Below are 17,812 nucleotides of genomic sequence, written 5' to 3' on the forward strand. Positions count from 1 at the left end.
CAGGAAGGCGGAGGTCGGGGCAGCACGGTTACCCCCGTGACACATGCTTCCATGGCCTTTGTCCCATCTCATCCTCTTGACCACACGGCATCGACGGAAGGAAGCAGAGACGCAGCGAGAAAGGACTTCACTGAGCTCACCCGAACCTGGAAACAGTCTTCTCCCTTCCCCGCTCTGCCAGTGTTGGTTAGAGTCATGGGGCTGCTTTGTAGGAGGACAGGGTCCTCGAACCACCTCGTGGAGACTCTCACTGACGTGGTCTGGGTGGGCTCGGGAATGTGTCTTCAACTGGTACCCCAGGGGGTTAGAGTGGGAACCGCAGTGCTCCGGGCCACCGCCTCAGGCACCGATGGTGATTTCGTGGTGTGTCCCCTGACTCCTCGGGTTCTCCATGTGGTCAGTGGGGTCCCCTGGGGGGTGTGGCCAGTAAGTCACAGGAGTCCCAGTAGAGAGCTTTGGGTGAGGTCAGCTGGCCCGGCTGGAGAGCTGAGCGTGTGGTCGGGTGGTGGGGACGCTGTGGGGTTGGCTAGTCCTTTATTCAGGTAGAATTCCTGGACTCAGGCCAAGTTCACGGTAGGTTTAGTCCTCATGGGAAAACCCTCAGAGTAAAGGCCTGGCCGGTGGGGGCAGAGTGGATTTTGGGGCGGGCATCTCTGTTCCTGCCTCAGGAAGGCCTTTAGGGCCCTGGCCCGCGCGGCGCTGGGTGCTCAGCTGCGCCTGTCTGCCCCTCCTCCCCCACAGACTACCTGATCAACGTGATGGACGCCCTGGGCCTGCAGCCGTCCCGCCCCCTGCAGAGCATCGGGACTCTCCTGAAGAGCAGACCCGAGGACTACAGGCAGCTCAGCAAAGGCCTGCCCCGTCGCCTCGCCGCCACGGTGGCTGCCATGCGGGGCGTGGAGTACTGACCCCCGCCCGGGCACCCGGTCGAGAAGAGGCACAGGCCTGGGGTCCTGGGGTCACAGCAACTTCCGGGATGGAGTTTGCTTAAAAAATCTGCCCGGTATTGGGCAGTATTTGTCTTTAAAAGGCACGGTTCATTTGTATAATCAAAAAAAAAAAAAGGTTCTAATTAGATGTATATTATTTATCAGAGCGGGGTTTTTGGATGATTTTCTAAAAGAGCCTGTCTTGAAAAGGGAATTGATAAATACTGTGAAAAGAAAGCCATTTTCTTTCCTTTCCTCTGTGAATATCGGGGTGCCCCGCCTGTGCCGTGCTCCAGGCACTGCGACCCGGCCAGGAAGGAGGGGGAGAAGCACAAAGAAGATGATGTCAGACCGTGGTGCCAGGGAAGTAGAGCGCATCTGGGCAAGGGCAGCCCCCACACCGACAGGGCAGACGCGGGTATGGCAATGAGGGACCCTGGTGGGCCAGGCCCCGGGGGCACATCCAAGGCCAGTGGCCTGGAAATAGAAAGTTGGGTCAGAGGGGTGGTGGGGGCCAGACCACAGGCTGGCCTGCAGGCCGTGGTGAGGACTCAGGCTTTTGCTTTGTCCTGTTTTAAAATTCTCAGGATCGTGTGGATTTTTTATCAGGATTTTTGCCAATAGCTTCTGTGTCTGTTAAGACTGTAATTGGCCACAAATAACAGAGTAATGTAATTTGAGTTACTTTAGCAAATAGGAATCGATTTCTCACACGGTGGTGGCTGTGGGGACTGACTCGGTGGCTGGATGGAGTCAGGACCAGGACCAGCCTCCCGGCGACTGTTCCTCGTGTGCTGGCAGCCTCCTCCGGGTGGGCCGACTCCTGCAGCTGCAGGCATCGCACCGGCATTCTGGGAGGGCGAAGGCAGAGGGCGTGGTCCCTCTCACTGTGGAGGCAAAGGCCCCCCCAGGGGCCCCCGCGACTTGCTTCTTGGTCCCCAGGCATCCCCCCGGCTGCAGGTGAGGCTGGGAACGGCCTCCTGCCCGAGTTTCTCAGCCTCTCTCACGCCTCTGCACGGCCTCCGAGGTGGCGAGTATCCCCGCTGTCTTACAGCCAAAGGAACTGGGCGGGAGAGGTGTAAGGGGCTGGGCTCTGCAGTGCTGACCACGCAGCAGGCGGCACCACCTCGCCCCCGCCGCACCCCTGCTCGGCCAGCCCTCTGGAGCAACGCCGCCCCACTCCGCCCTCATGAACCGGCCCCTCCAGGCTGCCGGGGCCAGCGTCGCACTGGCTCCATCATCCAGGGGCTCCTGCACGCTCTGTCCTCACATGCCCAGAACCAGTTTTGCTGGCCCCGAGAGAACCGTGAGCCCGCACCAACAAAAATATTTTGGTTTCTCATGTGGTGGATCACAGACTGTCCCTGGCAGGGACCGAGCCTGGCTCCTGCCTTGAAGAAGCGAGAGCAGGAAGCCTGGAAGGGGAAGCGTGCTGGGGAAAGTAGAAACCTCGCTGGGGTGACCTCTGCGCCGGTGTCTGTGAGAGCCGCTTGATTCCTGGCTTTGCCACCTCCCAACCTTGTGACCTTGGGGAAGTCACGTCAAGTCTCTGAGCCTCATTTCCTAATGTGAAAAATGGGAGCCACGGTGGTCCCTAATCCAGCATTATTTGAAGAGCCACTGAGATACAGCAGAAGCGAAGCACGCGGCAAGTGCACAGTGAATGTTAATTTCGTAGTCTCCGGTGTCTGTAACCTACCCTCCCTTTTGGGGTAGGGGAATTACGAATGCTATTGTCTGGGCACCTTGGATCCCGCCAGCCTAATTTTTCAGCCCTGAAAGGCTCTGATGGCCCCAGGGTGGGAACAGGACAGAGCTCCTCTCCTCCAGATCTGGAGGGATGAGGGGAACCTGCCTGCCTGCCTCAGAGCCTGCTTCAGAGACGGGGCATCATCCATCTTCACCCCGGCCCCCAGGGCTCCCCTGAGCACAGGGATGGCAACCACTGCCCACGGTTGGCCTGGCCCTGCTCTGACACGTCCACACAGAGGCTCTGAGGGCAGGGAGCACCCTTCCCACTCCTGCTGCAAAACTTCCTGAACAGAACCTCTCAGTTCAGGATGAGTATGTGGCCCAGGCCGATCCAATGGCCTTCCTTCTCGGGGCCTTTGCTGGGACACTGTGCAAGAAAGGGGAGCTGTCTTCCCACTGAAGTTGCTCAGCGGACAGAATGGAGCCTGGAACCTGTTGGGGGAAGAGCAGCACACGGAGAGAATCTATTTGAGAGGGACGTCGACACAGAGGAAAATAAAGCCAGGAGCTGGAGAAACAAATCGCCAGATCTAGGTGAACCCCTGGATACAGCCATGCCTGCGATCCCTGGACTTTTATTACAAGAACCAATGGATTTCCTTTCTTAGCTTAAGTCAGCTCACATTAATGTGACCAGAGAGCTGGCGAAAGGAGGTCAATCATAGTCAGTGCTCTGCCTGCCCCACAGTATCGGATGAGGTAGTAAGGACGGAAGCCCCGGGTGCCTGTAAGGGACGGGCGGCATTCTTATGACCACTGGCAGCAAGAGGAGGAGGCTGGAGTTCTACCTTTGTCCCTAACTGGAAGAGTGATCTCGGGCATCTGACTTCGCCTCCCTGAGTCTCAGTTTGCTTACCTGTAAGATGGGATGCTAATACTTCTTGGTGGTTATGAGAATTAAATGGAGTAAGACTTACAAAATACTTGGCCTGGCGCCTAGCCTGTGGTAAGTGTCTGATACAATGTAGCCATTATTTGATGCCAACAACAAATAACAGTGAGTGTGGCGACAACTCTCCGTAATGATGAAAGCAGTAGTCCTAGGAGTAAATGTGGTGACCGCCAAGGACTGCGACTCCAGCCTGCAGACTCGCCTGGCCCCGAGCTGGGAACCCGGTTNCTAATGATGAAGGCAGTAGTCTTAGGAGTAAAGTGGTGACCGCCAAGGACTGCGACTCCAGCCTGCAGACTCGCCTGGCCCCGAGCTGGGAACCGGTTTCCCCCGGGGCCCTCTGCACAGTCCCTGACGGTGCTGCCTTTGGCCACAGTGGCACCAAGTCTGTGGCACCTCCTTCCCCCACAGGTGCCACTGTGGGCACTTAACGGGAGGCCGGCTTGTCTGCTGCTCCAGCCCGGCAGGGCTGGGCCCTCAGATGCCCAGGCTCTAAAGTCAGGGCTCCTTCGTGCCTGGGGCTGATAGGTGGTCCGCCGTCGGCACCTGACAGACCCTGTTCTTCTCTGGCAACAGCTCCTGCTCTCTCTGGGGAGAGCCATCAGGGTTCCCGTATGTAGCAATTAAAAATACAAGATGCTCAGTTAAATTCGAATTTCAGAAAAATAATGATTAACATGCCCCAAATATTACATGGATTTACTTGTACTAAAATATTTTGTGGTTGAGGAGCCTGGGTGGCTCAGTTGGTTGAGCACTGGGGTCTTGATCTTGGCTCCAGTCGGGATTTCATGATTCATGAGTTTGAGCCCTTCATGGGGCACTGTGCTGATAGTGCGGAGCCTGTTTGTAATTCTCTCTACTCCTCTCCTACTAAGTAAGCTTAAAAAAATTAATTTGTTATGTATCTGAAATTCATACATAACTTGGCAGCCTGTATTTTATCTGGCAGTCCTTGGAGCCATGACCCCCCCACCACCATAGGACCATGTGATTCTGCTGGGGGCACCTGACCAATCCAAGCAGCCTGTCCAGCTGCTCACACTGATTGGGTCAGAGACAGGCACGTGACCCAGTGACCAGTGACAGTCCGCCCGGGGAACTTGCTGAGACAACTGGAAAGAAGGTACTGCCTCCTGTTTGGGGAGCTCGGGAGTCCGGGGTTGCAGACGGGCTGTCTTGCTGTGATGTGAGGAGAGCCTGCCTGGGAAAGCAGAGGCCCCCGAGACATCATTTGAGCTGCTTGAGAATTTCCCTCTCCCGCTCTGTCCCCGCCGTACACACAAGTATGGTGGATGGCATGGAAAAAGTCATTAAGTCCACTGCCTCAGGGACAGCCCGAGAGGAACCTTAAAAATCACCTGCTTGGGGGCCTTCCCTTGGCCAGATCCTTGCTTCCAAGCCAGTATGGGTGTGTCAGGGCATCTGGAGTGCCCAGTCCAATAAAAAAACGAAGCTCAGTTCTGTTTTCTACTTTTATTTTCTAGAACATAACATGTGCCACCTGGCAGCAGGCCCCCCTGCCCCCCCCCGCCCCTGGTCCTGATGCTCTTCCTGCTGTGCCCAACTGCTGCCCCCACTCAGCCCGTTGGCAGAGCTCAGCCCAGCACGGAAAAGACTGCTAGGTCTGGGGACAGACCCCCAGCATGCCCGCCTGTGTGTCTCTGGAGCGGACGGTGACTGGCACCGGGAGGAAACCAGCGTGTCTGCAGGGGAGGGTGTGCCAGGGTCTCCAGAGCCTGGCTGGGGACGTCCCAGCCAAAGATCAGGCCAGGATGGAGGTAAGGCAGGAACCGAATGAGTACACATTTCCCGTATCTGTACCAGCACCGTGACCCAGGAGCCGCTGGTCTCTCTGTAGAGGGACACAGACTCTGGCTTCAGAGACCCATCGTTCTCGCCCTCTGGGGAGAGCACTGCAAAGTGAAGCCTTGGGCAGTGACCTTGGCTTCTCGGATCTGACTTCTGGGCTCCCTGGGTCTAGATGGCATCGCCCTCACTGTCCGACTCGATGACATCCAGTGGCTGCAGACGGAGGGAGTCGTAGTTGGGGGGTGGGGTGCCCGGGATGGGCAGGGTCTGTTCACCGGCATAGGTCCCGGGGTCAGGGCCCGGCCTGGCCACGTCAGGCTGGAAGCCGAAGTTGGTGTGAGCCTCCACCAGCTCAGCCACGGTGGGCGGCGGGCCGGCATAGCGAGCCTGGGCCCGCCTCTGCCGCAGGCTCTTGGCCAAGGCCACCAGCTTGATGATGGTGATCCACACGAAGTCGATGAGGATCTCTCCAAACTCGATGAGGCACAGCACCGAGCCCCCCATCCAGAAGCCAAACTGGCCACCCAGGTTTGAGAGCAGCCAAACAATCTATGGAGAGCAGGCGGCTGAGGCTGGCAGGCCTGGGGGTCAGGCCACAAATTCCTGCCTTGAGCCCCGCCTCCCGGGTTCCTGTGAGGTGGGCCCTCGGCTGGGAAGGGGGATGGGGTGACCATGTCAGCCCAGGGGAAACCACTTGTACCTCCTTTAGGGACTCTATTTCCCCTGTTGGGCTCGGATGTCAGGAGCCCCCAGACTCACGTTATTGGCTGCGGACTCCTCAATGGTGCGATAGTTGAATTCTTGGAAGTAGATGTTAAGCTTGACAATTCCCTTCCTGTAAGAGCAATAAGAAGGGCTGGTGACCCCTCCCCAAGACACACCGACACGCTCACAGGAAAGGCAGCCGGGGGCCCCGGTCCTCTGGCTGGAGCTTCTCACATGTCCACTGCCATGAACAGTGAGGTCCAAGCAGAAGCCCAAAGTGCTGCCCTTCCTGGCCCCTCTGGGCCTTGGGGCCACATGGAGCCTCTCTGCCCAGCATCGCTCCTGTGGGCCCCAGACCGGTCTGGGCTCCCCTCTCCCACCCCCGGGCGCCCAGCCCATACACAGGCTCTGTACAGAGTCCTAAGCCTTGTTCCTTCATCAGGGCACCCGGGGCACAGAAAGTTGCTCAAGTGGGCTTCCCCTTTACACCTGGTAGTTCTCGGAAGAGCTATGCTCTCTCGTACCTCCAGGCGTCTGCCTCGACATCTCTGCCTCTTACTTGTCTGAGCAGCTCCTGCTTCTCCTTGGAGAGCTGGCTCGTGTCCCCTCCCTTCTCCCAGGCAGACAGCTCCTTCCCTGCTGTGCTCCCAAAGGAAGGGTCTTGTATAGACTCTCCTCAGCAGAAGCCCTGCTGGCATACTGTCCTCTAGACTGGAGCTCCCGGACGGTGTGACCTGTGTTTGTATTTGATGGATGGGAAGATGGAGGAGTGGATGGAGGATAATAGGGGAATGAATGATGGGTGGGTGGGTGACGAGTGGATGGATGGGAGGTTGGATGGGTGGGTGGATGGGTAAGTGGCTAGAGGGATAGGTAGAATTCTGGAAGGACGGATGGGTGGGATGGACAGATGGGTGGGTAGAAGGACGGATGAAGGACGGGTGGATGAGCAGGTGACATATGGAGAAATAGGCTCGCCTTTGGGAAGGGGCAGACTCTGAGTCCCACTGGCTGGTCTCCCTCTCGTTTCCAGTGCTGCCCCCTTCAGGCTTCCTCCTGGGTCTGACCAGTGTGAGAAGGTGTCTGAGTATCTGCTGTGTATCCAACCCCCTCCGCTGAGGTTCTGGTGCCTCCTGTTTTCTGCATTCCCCAGCCCCTAAGACTCTAACTTAAGCTCACCTGCTCAAGGTGATATTAGTGCTTTGGTCCCGCTCCTGAGACAAGACATGGAAAATCCAATCCTGGAATCCAAGAAAACAGCTGAAAAAAATGGCACCTGCAGCCTCCCGTCCCAATCACAGGCCCATGGGGGAGGCAGGCCACAGCCCGGCCGCTTCCCGAAGCCCCCGGGACCATGTGCCGGCCCTGGGAGGAGGTAGGTAAGAGTAGTGCCCACCGCGGCGGCTGCTACGGGGAGAAGGCACGCTCTGGTCCCCAGTCTTCCCCCAGAGGCCCGGCCACCCTGCGCCAGCTCTCTCCCTCCTCTGCCCGGCTCCCCCTCCCCAGCCCTGCCTCACATGCTACGTGTGCAGGGAGCTCTTCCTGAGCACTCTGTCTGCCGCGGTTTCCCCTGGTTACTCCCCAGTCGTCCGGCTTACTTCCTACCCTTGTCACCCTGTGAAGTGACCTAACGTCTACATATTGTCTCTCTCCCACCAGAATGTAAGCTCCGTAAGAGCAACAGACTGTGCCGGTCTCGTTCACTGCTGTGTCGCCAGCACAGCGCTTTTGGGAGACACTAGTGGAGGCACAAAGAGCCCACAGGCCTACGCCCAGACCTGTCCCTAGCCCAAAGGTGGGCGGCCCGGAGCCTGGCCACTCCAGCGACTCACCTCAGAGGCCTCTGAGGGCCAGTCAGCCATGGAGATGGTCATCTTGTACTGGGTGTCACTGGGAGAGAGAAGGCAGCCCTGNCTGGGCCACGCTCATGCGTAGGTGTGAGTAACAGTAAGCTGAGCAGGGTGGGTTGGGGGTGAGAGACTTAGAGTGGGGGCTTTCTAGACATTTTCCTCTCCTCCTCTGATCCCAGGGCTGCCCCCTACCCCCTGGCCATGGCTACCCAGGAGGGGGAGTCGTCTCTGTGGAGGGTCACCCCTTCCCACCCTGCTCCATGTCCAGGTAGGTTTGCCCCAGCCTGGCCCCGAGGGTGGGGGGCCTCTCCCCAGACAGCCCAGACTCAGCGCAGTAGGAGCCGAGCAGCTTTGCTCTGCTGGTCGTCCCCATTCCAGGCTGGGCAGTGGTCATGGGGTCATGCGTGAAGGGATGGTGGCTGGAAAGGATGGTTTCCCCCTCTTGTCTACATGTATTGTTGGCTTTAGGTGGTGGGACTCTCTCTGCCGCTGACAACATCCATCATGTTTGTACTCCAGGCCACCATGGCCCCAGGCCTGGACTCCAGCTCAGAGTGAGCAAGAACAGCTTCCTCCTCCTCTTGTGACTTCGGGCCTCAAAGCCTTGGAGGCCACCTCGGTGTCCCCTCCCTCCCAGCCCCCCACAGAGACACCCGATGAGCCCACAGACACAGACACACATGCTGAGGCTGGTACATGTGGCCCTGTGGGTGCACAGTCGAGCGCACACACTGCGGGCATGCAAACCAATGCGCACGGATGCAAACACGGAAGCAACCCAGGCTGTCCACGTGTGTGGACAGCACTGCAGCCCCAAGTGCCCCCGTGTCCTCTCCCGCATGCATGTGAAAATGTAAACACACACGTGTGCTTGCCAGCAGCTGCACGCATGGGTGTCCACATGGTACATGTGTGCACCAGGACGGAGGGGGGCCCCGGGGTGTTGGGGAGGAGGGCTGCGGACTGCGGAGGCCACAAGCCTGTCTGTATGGTCAGAGCCCGGGCAGGCAGGGGCCCCCCACTCACCCCAGTCGGGGAACTCCCGGTTGTTGCAGTATCTCTGCCCGCGGGGCAGGGGGTACAGGTAGTGTCCGCAGCTGCAGTTCCGGATCATGTGGTCTTGGAAACAGGAGCGGATACAGGCCTGTGGTGGTGGGAGGAGGGGGACACGGATGTGGCTGTGATGCCTCCACGCAGCCCAGGAGCCAGGGGAGGGGTCCCTCCAGCTGAAGAGCTACACCTACTGACCCTGCAGTCAGGTGTGGCTGACCTTCCCTGTCCCCGGTCCCTGCAGAGGGACTCAGGCCAGACTCCACTCTCTGAGGGACAGCCCTGCAGCCTTTCAGAGCTGGTGCCCCACACACGGCACAGGGAGGGGTGGCTTATTCCAAACACTACTGGGGTTTCAGGTCACCCCGACCTGGTTCCAGCACACTGAGAGTCAGCTATGTGTCCTGCGGTCACTCAGGTGAAACAGGGTGACTGTCACAACTGTGGGCTAAGGTGAGGAGGGCCTGGCACCAGGCAGGGAACGGGAGTGGCTGTTACTCACGTGTCTCCGATTGTCCACGCATGGAGGACCCCTGGCTCCGACCCTCGCTCTCCCCTGCTCTCCCCGGCTCGGCCCCACCAGCCACAGAGCCTGCCCCCTCTGTGCGTGCCTCTGCTCCTGGGCGTGCCCCTTCTCACCCTAGTGCACCCTGTCCTATCGTGTTCTCCAGACAGGACTGTGGCCTCCCTGTGAGCACAGCCGGGAGGAACAGAGGGGTGACGGCCTAGAGGGGTCACACGAGGGGCTCTGACTAGGGAGGCAAGGGTCTCCCATTCCTCCAGACCTCACTGTCTCACTTGGAAGGTAGGAGTCCTCCCCAGGCCCCATGACAGAGGCTGGGGGTGGGGGCAGTGCAGGCAGAATGCCTGACCAGGGCCTGGGTCTTTGCCAAGGTCTCTGGCCCATGGGGCTACTGCACTGGACGAAGCGAGAGCTGAGGTTTTTCTGGAATGAGGTGACTAAGGTTGGGCCTGATGGATGCCTCTGTGGCCTCCGTCTCTGTGCTCCTCACCTCCCTGTGCTGACTGCCTATCTCTGCAGAAGCTCAGAAGATTCCTCCAAGTTCCTCACTGCAGACAGAAGCCCCTCCAGATGGAAGGTGGCCAAACTGGCCAAGTCATAGTGTGGGGTGGACAGGTCAGCCAGGCAGGGTGGGCCGGAGGGTGGGTAGATTTCCAGTAATGGAGGCAAAAGAAGTCCACGCCACACTCGGGGCTCTCAGGCACAGAGGCAGGCACTAGACTGCCCCCCAGTTATGCCTCAGCTTCCTTATCTGCAAAGGCAGCCTGGGCTGGGGGAGAGGTGTGATAGAGCAGTCACTTCTGTCACTTGTGCAGAGGTTCAGACTGTCTCCACTGGAGCTGAGTCTTAGGACAGGGCCCCCAGGCTGACCCTGGAGGTCAGAGTGAAAGGGAAGCTCCAGCTGCAGCGAGGGGAATTGAGGCTGGATACAAAGAGGGACTTAGGTAAATTGATGAGGCGTTTGCACTGGGGCCTGTAAATCCCAGCTTCCTCATTCCTAATAATCTTACCTACATCTCGGCATTGTTGTGAGGATTAAATGAATTAATGTGTGTAAAGCACTTGGAACAGTGCCTGCCTAGCACACGATAAGCCTGCTACTCTTCGTATATTAATAATTAGAACAAATAAATGTTATATATATAACGAATGCTATTCTTGCCCCATGGGGTGTTGAAAGGATCACATGATGCCGCAATACACGTGAGCCCTTAGCACAGCCTCTCTCCCACACGAGGGTTCTTCTTGGAGACTCCAGAGTGAGACCCCCGTGTTCTGGGCACACCCAAAAGGCATCCCTGCCTATGGGGGACGAGCAGTGGCCAGCCCCGGGACCCAGAGAGCACCCAGGGACTGGACCAGCTCCACAGCCCCAAGGGCCGCCAAACCTGCCAAACCACCCCATGGTCACCTACAGAAATCCAGCGGAGCCCGCCTTGCCGGGCCCAGCTCCCCCAGAGCCCCTGCCTGGTAGACACAGACCGGCCCCACGTCCCGAGGCCCATGCAGGCTTCTCACCTGGATGGAGTAGGTGGTGTTGTAGTCGCTGTAAAGGTTTCGCACGGGGACATCGGAGCCGTTCATGGTACACTGGCTGTAGGGCTCTCCCTTGCGCTCCAGCTTGTCCTGTGTCCAGAGAGGTTGCTCTTGGAGACCCCGGTCACCCCGAGGAGGCCCCCTTTGTTCCTCCCTCCCACGGGTGGTGGTGAGGATGCCGAAAGGGGGTGGGAAGTCATAGGCCCCAATAGATGCCAGAAGGTGCCCGTTTACCCCTATAGCATGGCCGCCCTAGGCTGGGATTGGGGGGAGGGGATTCCAGCCAGAAGACAAGGCAGGAATGGGCCACGGTGGGGGTGGGGGCAGCTCAGCCCTGGGCAGATGGGCTTCCACCTCAGTCCCCTCTGGCTGCGGCCATACCACCAGCACCCCGATGGATGTCTCGGTCCCGGACATGGCGTAGATGCCCTCGTCTTTGACGAAGGGGTATGATCTCTGCTCATGGAGCATCAGCCGGGCACCGGCCGTAGACGTGAGGAAGGGCACATAGTCGTCCTGGCCTATGTCCAGTATCAGCTTCAGCCCTGTGGGAAGGTGGGGCCGAGGGCTGCTCACCAAGGCTGAAGGGAGACCCATCACCCACCTATCCAAGCCTCCAACCCCCAGAGCCAAGAGGACTTCCAGAGCCCATCAAGGAAACTGGCTCCACCTTGCAAAAATGAGACTTCTTGCCTTCTCCAAGGCCCCCATCCTAGTCCAAGCCGCCATGTCTCCCCTCTGCCCCCATAATCTCTTTTCCATGTGGCAGGTGCATCCAGAGGCACAGCACAGCACCGCCCCACCTCCAACCACACGGGTCCTCATTCTCTTCAGTCAGTCCCTTTTGGCCTCCACACTCCTGCCTGCTGCTGGGCCTTTACAAAAGCCTCAAGAATGCTGTTCCCTTACTCCGGAATTATGTCCCCACCTAGCCCCTCAAGATCCTCCTGCTCTTCCTTTGGATCTCAGCCTGTTTCACTTCCTCCAGAAGCCTTCCTGGACTCCAAAGCAAGGTCTAAGGGTCTTTGTTATTTGCTCTTCTAGCTCTGGAACTTTCCTCCCAAGTATGTGCCTCCCTTACATGATTCTCTTATTGTCGGTCTTCCTCCCCCACTTGATGGTTCCCTTCTCGTGCACAGAGACCAGACCCCTATGTTATGCACCATAAGACTATGCTGGGTGGGTAGGACAACAAGCTAGTATTTATCGAGCACTCACTATGTGCTGAGTGCTGGGCCAAGTACCTTATTAAACTGCTATTATTATCATCCCCATTTTACAGGTGAGGAAACCGAGGCACAGAGAGGTGAAAAGATTTGTCCAGGGTCACTAGGACGAAAGGGGAATTGTTGGGGTTCTAACACAGGCAGCTGAGCTCCTTAGAATCAATCATGAGACTCATTAGTCTCAATCATGATCAGCACCTCTGTGAGGCACAGAGATTTCAGGGACACAGTGGCTGGCAGAAGGGCAGTCAGTGGCCCCCCCTGTGCCCCTTCTGACCAACAGCCCTGATAGGATGACAGCCTGACTCCTGGAATCTGAGGTCAGAAGCTCATGGGAGGAAGGATGGCTCCCACCTGTGCCTGGGTCACAGCTGGAATGCTGAAGCCATCCTGAGGCCACCGTGAGAGTTTCCCTAGAGATGGGGCAATGCAGTGACCTCTGTCATTGACCACTTCCTGTTCCCCTGCTTCCATCAATCCTTCACCCTCTCTGTGTTTCGTTCAAGAACTGGATTTAGCAATGGGGCTAAGTAAGAGTATGGGCTCTGCCGCATGTTAACTGTGCTCTTGGGCAAGTTATTTAAACCTTCCAAGAATATCCGGCAGGGACGAAGCGTTTCGTATTTGCCCGGCATGGTGCTAAGCAGGTGGCTGTGTTACGTCATAGCGATTCCACGGGCTATACACCATCTGCTCTATGGTGCTACCATCTACTGTCTTTGGGGAGACCAAGGCTTCGAGAAGTCCAGACTTGATCTCAGGATCACTGGGGGGTCAGTGGTTGAACTGGGGTTTCACTTGGATGCAGGAGCTTGAATTGCTGATCCTTGCCTCCCATCAGCAAAATGGGAATACCAGTCCCCACCCCAAGTGTTTACGGGAGTTGAGTGAGGGTGATAAAAGAAATTTCCAATTCTTAACATACCTGGGCCCTGCTTCCGGGCTCCCGGGGAGGCTGTACTTTAACATTTACCAAAGTCAAAATAAGTCCACCAAAATCTCAAAGCATGGTTCTATTTCTAAACCCAAGCACACACTGTACATCTACTTTGTTAAAAACAAAGAATCAAAAAGGAACATTCCAAATATAAAGAAAAAGAAAAAAACCTCCCTGGCTCCCATGAGATTAAAATCATACAGTCTTGCAGATACTAAAAGCATAAGATAAGGTCTAACTTTCTGCAACGTTCTTTATCATGATGCTTTGTAACTGTTTATGTAAAAAACATATATTACCCTGCACCGAACTTCCTTTCCCGGAGCACTCCCTTCCTTGTGAAGGCCATGTATCCTGGGCAGCTGTCCTAATGTGGGCTCGAATGGAACTCTTCCTTTCTCTAAAATTTTTAAAAAGGTTTGTTCATTTGGTGTGGACAAGGGAATGGCTTCCCACTCACAGAAGAGGCCGCCCCTCCCTGTGCTGCCTCCTGTCTAATCCAGGCCCTGCCCCTCGACAGCTGATGGCCCTTTGGTCTTTTGGCCCCATGTGGTGAGGATTTAAAGCCCCATGGCTCTAGCCCCATGATGAGCCAAAACTCACCAAACTCAGCTCCAGGGTTGGCTGAAGGGAGTGCCTTCTCCGTCATGCCCCAGTTGAAAATGTAACAGTTTCCATAATCAGGGTGGAAGATGGTCGTGAAGTTCCTGAAAGAAACACCTCAGTTAGAGATCAGGGCCCACCCCAGCAGGTGCCTCCCTGACTGCGGTCCGGGGCATGGTGGAGGGGAGATGGGCAAGCCGGGAACTCAAAGAGAGAGGAAGGTGGCTGAGATGGTGGGTCAGAGAGGGGTGAATCAGGAGGGCCAAACGGAGACCAGGGAAAGAGAGGGCTTCATAATGAGGCGTGTGGAACCCTATTCAGGGTCCTCTGTGATATCCTGGAAAGGCTTCCTAAGGAAATACGTCAACAACAACAAGAAGTATTTCCATAAAGATGTTCACGGCAGCAGCAACAATATAACGCAGTTTCAAAAGAATTCAGTCAGAAAAAGACTTTTTTGGATATGGAACATTTCAAACACACACAGAAAGTCGAAACAACAAAACCCACCACCAGCTTCCAAAATCCTCACCGCACGGCGACTAATGCTTCATCTCTGCCCACCCCGCCCTATCCCCTTCCCATATTATTTTCAAGCAAATCTCACACATCATATTATTTGTAAACATTTCCAGATGTATCTTGGAAAGTGAAAAGTCTTTTCAAATTACTGCTCTTACCATGTTAAACATAACAAAAATTCCTTAAGACGATTAAATATTCAAAGTTCAATTGTCTCTTAAATGTCAATTTTGTTTTTATAATTTGTTTGTTTAACTCAGGTTCCAGATGAGGTTAACAGGTGATTGGTTGATATATCTTTTAAGTTTCTTCTAATCGATGGCTCCCTCAGACTTTTTTCTTCTTCTTGTAATACAGCTGTTATAACCGTTCTGGTTTGAAGAGGCAGCGATACAATGAGACGTCACACCCCTGATGAATGAATGGGTTTGGGCACTGCACACTGCTGGTGGCCAATGCTGCGTGCCAACCGAGGGAAGAGCACACGCTGCTGAGGAGGTGGCCTTGCTAATAAAAGATAAAAACTGGGGGCGCCAGGGTGGCTCAGTCAGTTAAGCATCTGACTCTCGGTTTTAGCTCAGGTCATGATCTCACAGTTCGTGAGTTTGAGCCCTGCCTCGGGCTCTGTGCTGACAGTGCAGAGCCTGCTTAGGAGTCAGTCTCTCTCTCTCTCTCTCTCTCTCTCTCGATCTCACTGGTCCTCCCTTGTTCTCTTTCTCTCCAAAAATAAATAATCTTAAAAATAAATAAAAAACAGCCCCACATAGTACTGTGCATCTGTCTCTAACTGCCATTTACAGGAAATAGTGGAGACAGAGGAACAAGTTCAAAGACACCACAGAAAGTCAACCTGCAAAATCCTGACCTTGGGAATGAAACAGGATAAACAACCCAGTTTCTTCAGCAAACACACTGCAAGCAAGGAAAAGGAACACAGGTTCTTGATTAATAGAAATTTTAAAGACTTGGGGCACCTGGGTGGCTTAGTCGGTTAAGCGTCCGACTTTCGCTTNAGACTTGGGTCATAATAAGAACATGCTGCCTTTAATTATATCCTGATTCACACAAGCAAACAGGCAAAAAGATATGACATTTATGAGCATGAACATGACTGAACAGTTGATGGTACTGAGGAATTATTGTTAATTTTTTTTCAGGTGGGATAATGGTATTATGGTTTTTTGTTTTTTAAAAAAAGCCTTTCTCTTTTGCAGATACATTCTGAGCTATTTACAGGTCAAAGACCCTGGAGTTTGGGTTTTGCTACAGAAAGGATGGGAGGGGAAGTGAGTCGTGACCATGGGGTCTGGCCCTCGTGAGGTCATCATACTCTATTCTGTCTATAGGTATGTCCTCAGGTCCCCATAAGGAATCACTTTTAAAATGTCTTTGTGTGTTTTCTATTTTGTTTTTCCTAGTGTACCTAATTATTTTTTTTTTTTAACATTTATATTTGAGAGAGGTGGGCGGGGGTGGGGAGATAGAGAGGGAGACACAGGAAATGAGGGAGGGGGCAGAAAGGGAGACACAGAATCTGAAGCAGGGTCCAGCCTTCGAGCTTCAGCACAGAGTCCGATGCGCAGCTCAAACTCACAAACTGAGATCATGACCTGAACCGAAGTTGAATGCTTAACTGAGCCACCAGGTGTCCCGTTTTTTTTTTCCTTTTTTAAAATTTTATTTGAGAGGGAGAGAGGCAGAGGGAGAGGGAAAGAATCCCAAGCAGGCTCTGCACTGAGCATGGAACCCAATGTGGGACTAGATCACATGACCCTGGGATCATGACCTGAGTCAGAATCAAGAATCGGACACTCAACTGCCTGAGCCACCCAGGTGCCCCTGTTTTTCTTACTTTATTAAAAACAGGAAGGAAGGGGGCTGAGTGAAGACACAGCAACAGAAATGTAGCATTGTCTTCTAAGCCAATACTTTGAAGTTTGAAACACTGACGATGCAAACCCTTCAGGGGCCAGTACCATGCTGCCCATTTCTGTGTACCCTCTCTCATTCAGTCCTCAAAACCACCCCATGAGGTCAGCTGTTATTTGCCCCCATGTTCAGATTAGGAAGCCATTTCCTCCACCACTTGCCTCACCCTGTGCACTGGCAGAATGAGGTGGGTCGGGGGCAGGCTGGGAGATCCAGCTGGGAGCTGACCCTGGCAGACAGATTTGAGCTGCTTTCTTAACGTCTGAGCTTCGGTGTTCTTGACAGTGAAAGGGAAATCGGGAAAAAAACACATTTCTTCATCCAACAAGTGTTTACTGGGCTGGGGACACCTGAGGTGAACCAGAGTTCTGCCCTGGAAGTTCACCATGTGGCGGGGAACGTAGAGTTATGGGGGTGGTGGGGTGGCAGACTCAGCAGCATCCTGTTGACGTGGTCCTTCCAGAATGTACCTCTGGCCCATCCACCTCTCTCCATCTCTGAGGCGCCCCCTGCACTCCCTGTGCAAAGTCACTTCCATACTGGATCAGTTCTAAGCCTTACTCCCTGATTGCATGCATCAAAATCTGAAATGATCTTTATTTAACTGCTTATCAGCTGCCTCCTGCGTTAGAAGGGAAGCCCAGCAAGGGCAGCTGTCTGTCTTGAGGGAGAAAGCATTCAGAGGCTAAGATCCCAAGCCTGGGAGCCAGCCTGCCTGAATTCAAATTTTGGCTTTGTCACTGAGTAGCTGGTGAACTTTCTCTGTGTGTCGCTTTCCCCACCCGTAACACCGGGATTACAATAGCACCTGCCGAAAAGGACTAGGGCAAGGGTTGATGCTGAGCATATGAAATACTCAATAAGAGCTGGCTGTTCCCAGTGCTCAGAGCCTGGCCCATGGTAGACAGACACTGAGTAAATATTTGTTGGGTAAATTATAATATGTGATAAGAGTATCAGCAGAGATAAGCACAGAGGAGTGACACCTAATTCTCCCTGGGGTGTGTGGGGGGATGTGGGTCATGGAAGGGTTCTTGGAGGAGGTGAGGCCTGAGCTGAGACTTTTAAGCATGACTAAGAGGTAGCCGAGCCTAGGGGCTAGAGAGGAGAAAGGGCACATCACGCAGAGGACATGGCCTAGGCAAAGGCCCAGGGGGAAGAAATGGCCTTGGGCGGGCATCACGGAGTCCGAGTCTGTGTAGGATCAGGGCTGTGGCCACAGGAGGAACAGAGCAAGGCAAACCAGCTAAAGCTGGGTACCTTTCTGGAGGGAGAGACCCCACCCCAGGGGTGTGGGGACACAGTGTTCCCAAGAAACCATCTTGGACATCTGCAGCCCAGGGTGCGGCCGGATCCCCTTCTGCCCAGGGCTGTGCTCTCGGCCTCACCGCACTCGCCAACTATTTGCTTGTTGATAACGCCCTTTACCTGGAGAGGCTGCTCCCAGCATTGGCTCACGCTTGCTCCAGAACCAGGCATTCCCCTCACCCCTACCAAAAAAAAAAAAAAAAAAAAACCAACAAAAACAAAAAAACCTTCTTGGGAC

The 17,812-nt window shown here is 55.0% G+C and overlaps 2 protein-coding genes across 3 annotated transcripts in view; one reads left to right on the plus strand and one right to left on the minus strand.

The window, feature by feature from the left end:
* COG7 (component of oligomeric golgi complex 7) overlaps positions 1 to 5,033 on the plus strand; it is an 86,214-nt gene extending 81,181 nt beyond the window's left edge. Inside the window, exons 17-18 of one of the 2 annotated variants that reach the window (XR_013334230.1) lie at positions 742 to 3,627; positions 4,526 to 5,033. Coding sequence is in view for 1 of the 2 variants with exons in the window: in XM_077760499.1 (XP_077616625.1) it covers positions 742 to 908 (167 nt within the window). In the remaining variant the exon portion in view is untranslated. Of the gene's footprint in view, positions 1 to 741; positions 3,771 to 4,525 lie in introns of those variants that run through there. The other variant, XM_077760499.1, reaches the window with a different exon arrangement.
* A 38-nt stretch (positions 5,034 to 5,071) lies between these two features.
* Positions 5,072 to 17,812, minus strand: part of SCNN1B (sodium channel epithelial 1 subunit beta) — a 24,072-nt gene continuing 11,331 nt past the window's right edge. Inside the window, 9 exon segments of the mRNA XM_077760500.1 lie at positions 5,072 to 5,934; positions 6,145 to 6,220; positions 7,270 to 7,331; positions 7,923 to 7,998; positions 8,000 to 8,042; positions 8,967 to 9,084; positions 11,032 to 11,139; positions 11,431 to 11,594; positions 13,816 to 13,919. Coding sequence (XP_077616626.1) covers positions 5,554 to 5,934; positions 6,145 to 6,220; positions 7,270 to 7,331; positions 7,923 to 7,998; positions 8,000 to 8,042; positions 8,967 to 9,084; positions 11,032 to 11,139; positions 11,431 to 11,594; positions 13,816 to 13,919 — 1,132 coding nt within the window. The 3' untranslated portion in view covers positions 5,072 to 5,553.

Source organism: Crocuta crocuta, unplaced genomic scaffold, assembly GCF_008692635.1.
Source record: "Crocuta crocuta isolate KB4526 unplaced genomic scaffold, BGI_CrCroc_1.0 scaffold73, whole genome shotgun sequence".
NCBI classification, from domain to species: domain Eukaryota; kingdom Metazoa; phylum Chordata; class Mammalia; order Carnivora; family Hyaenidae; genus Crocuta; species Crocuta crocuta.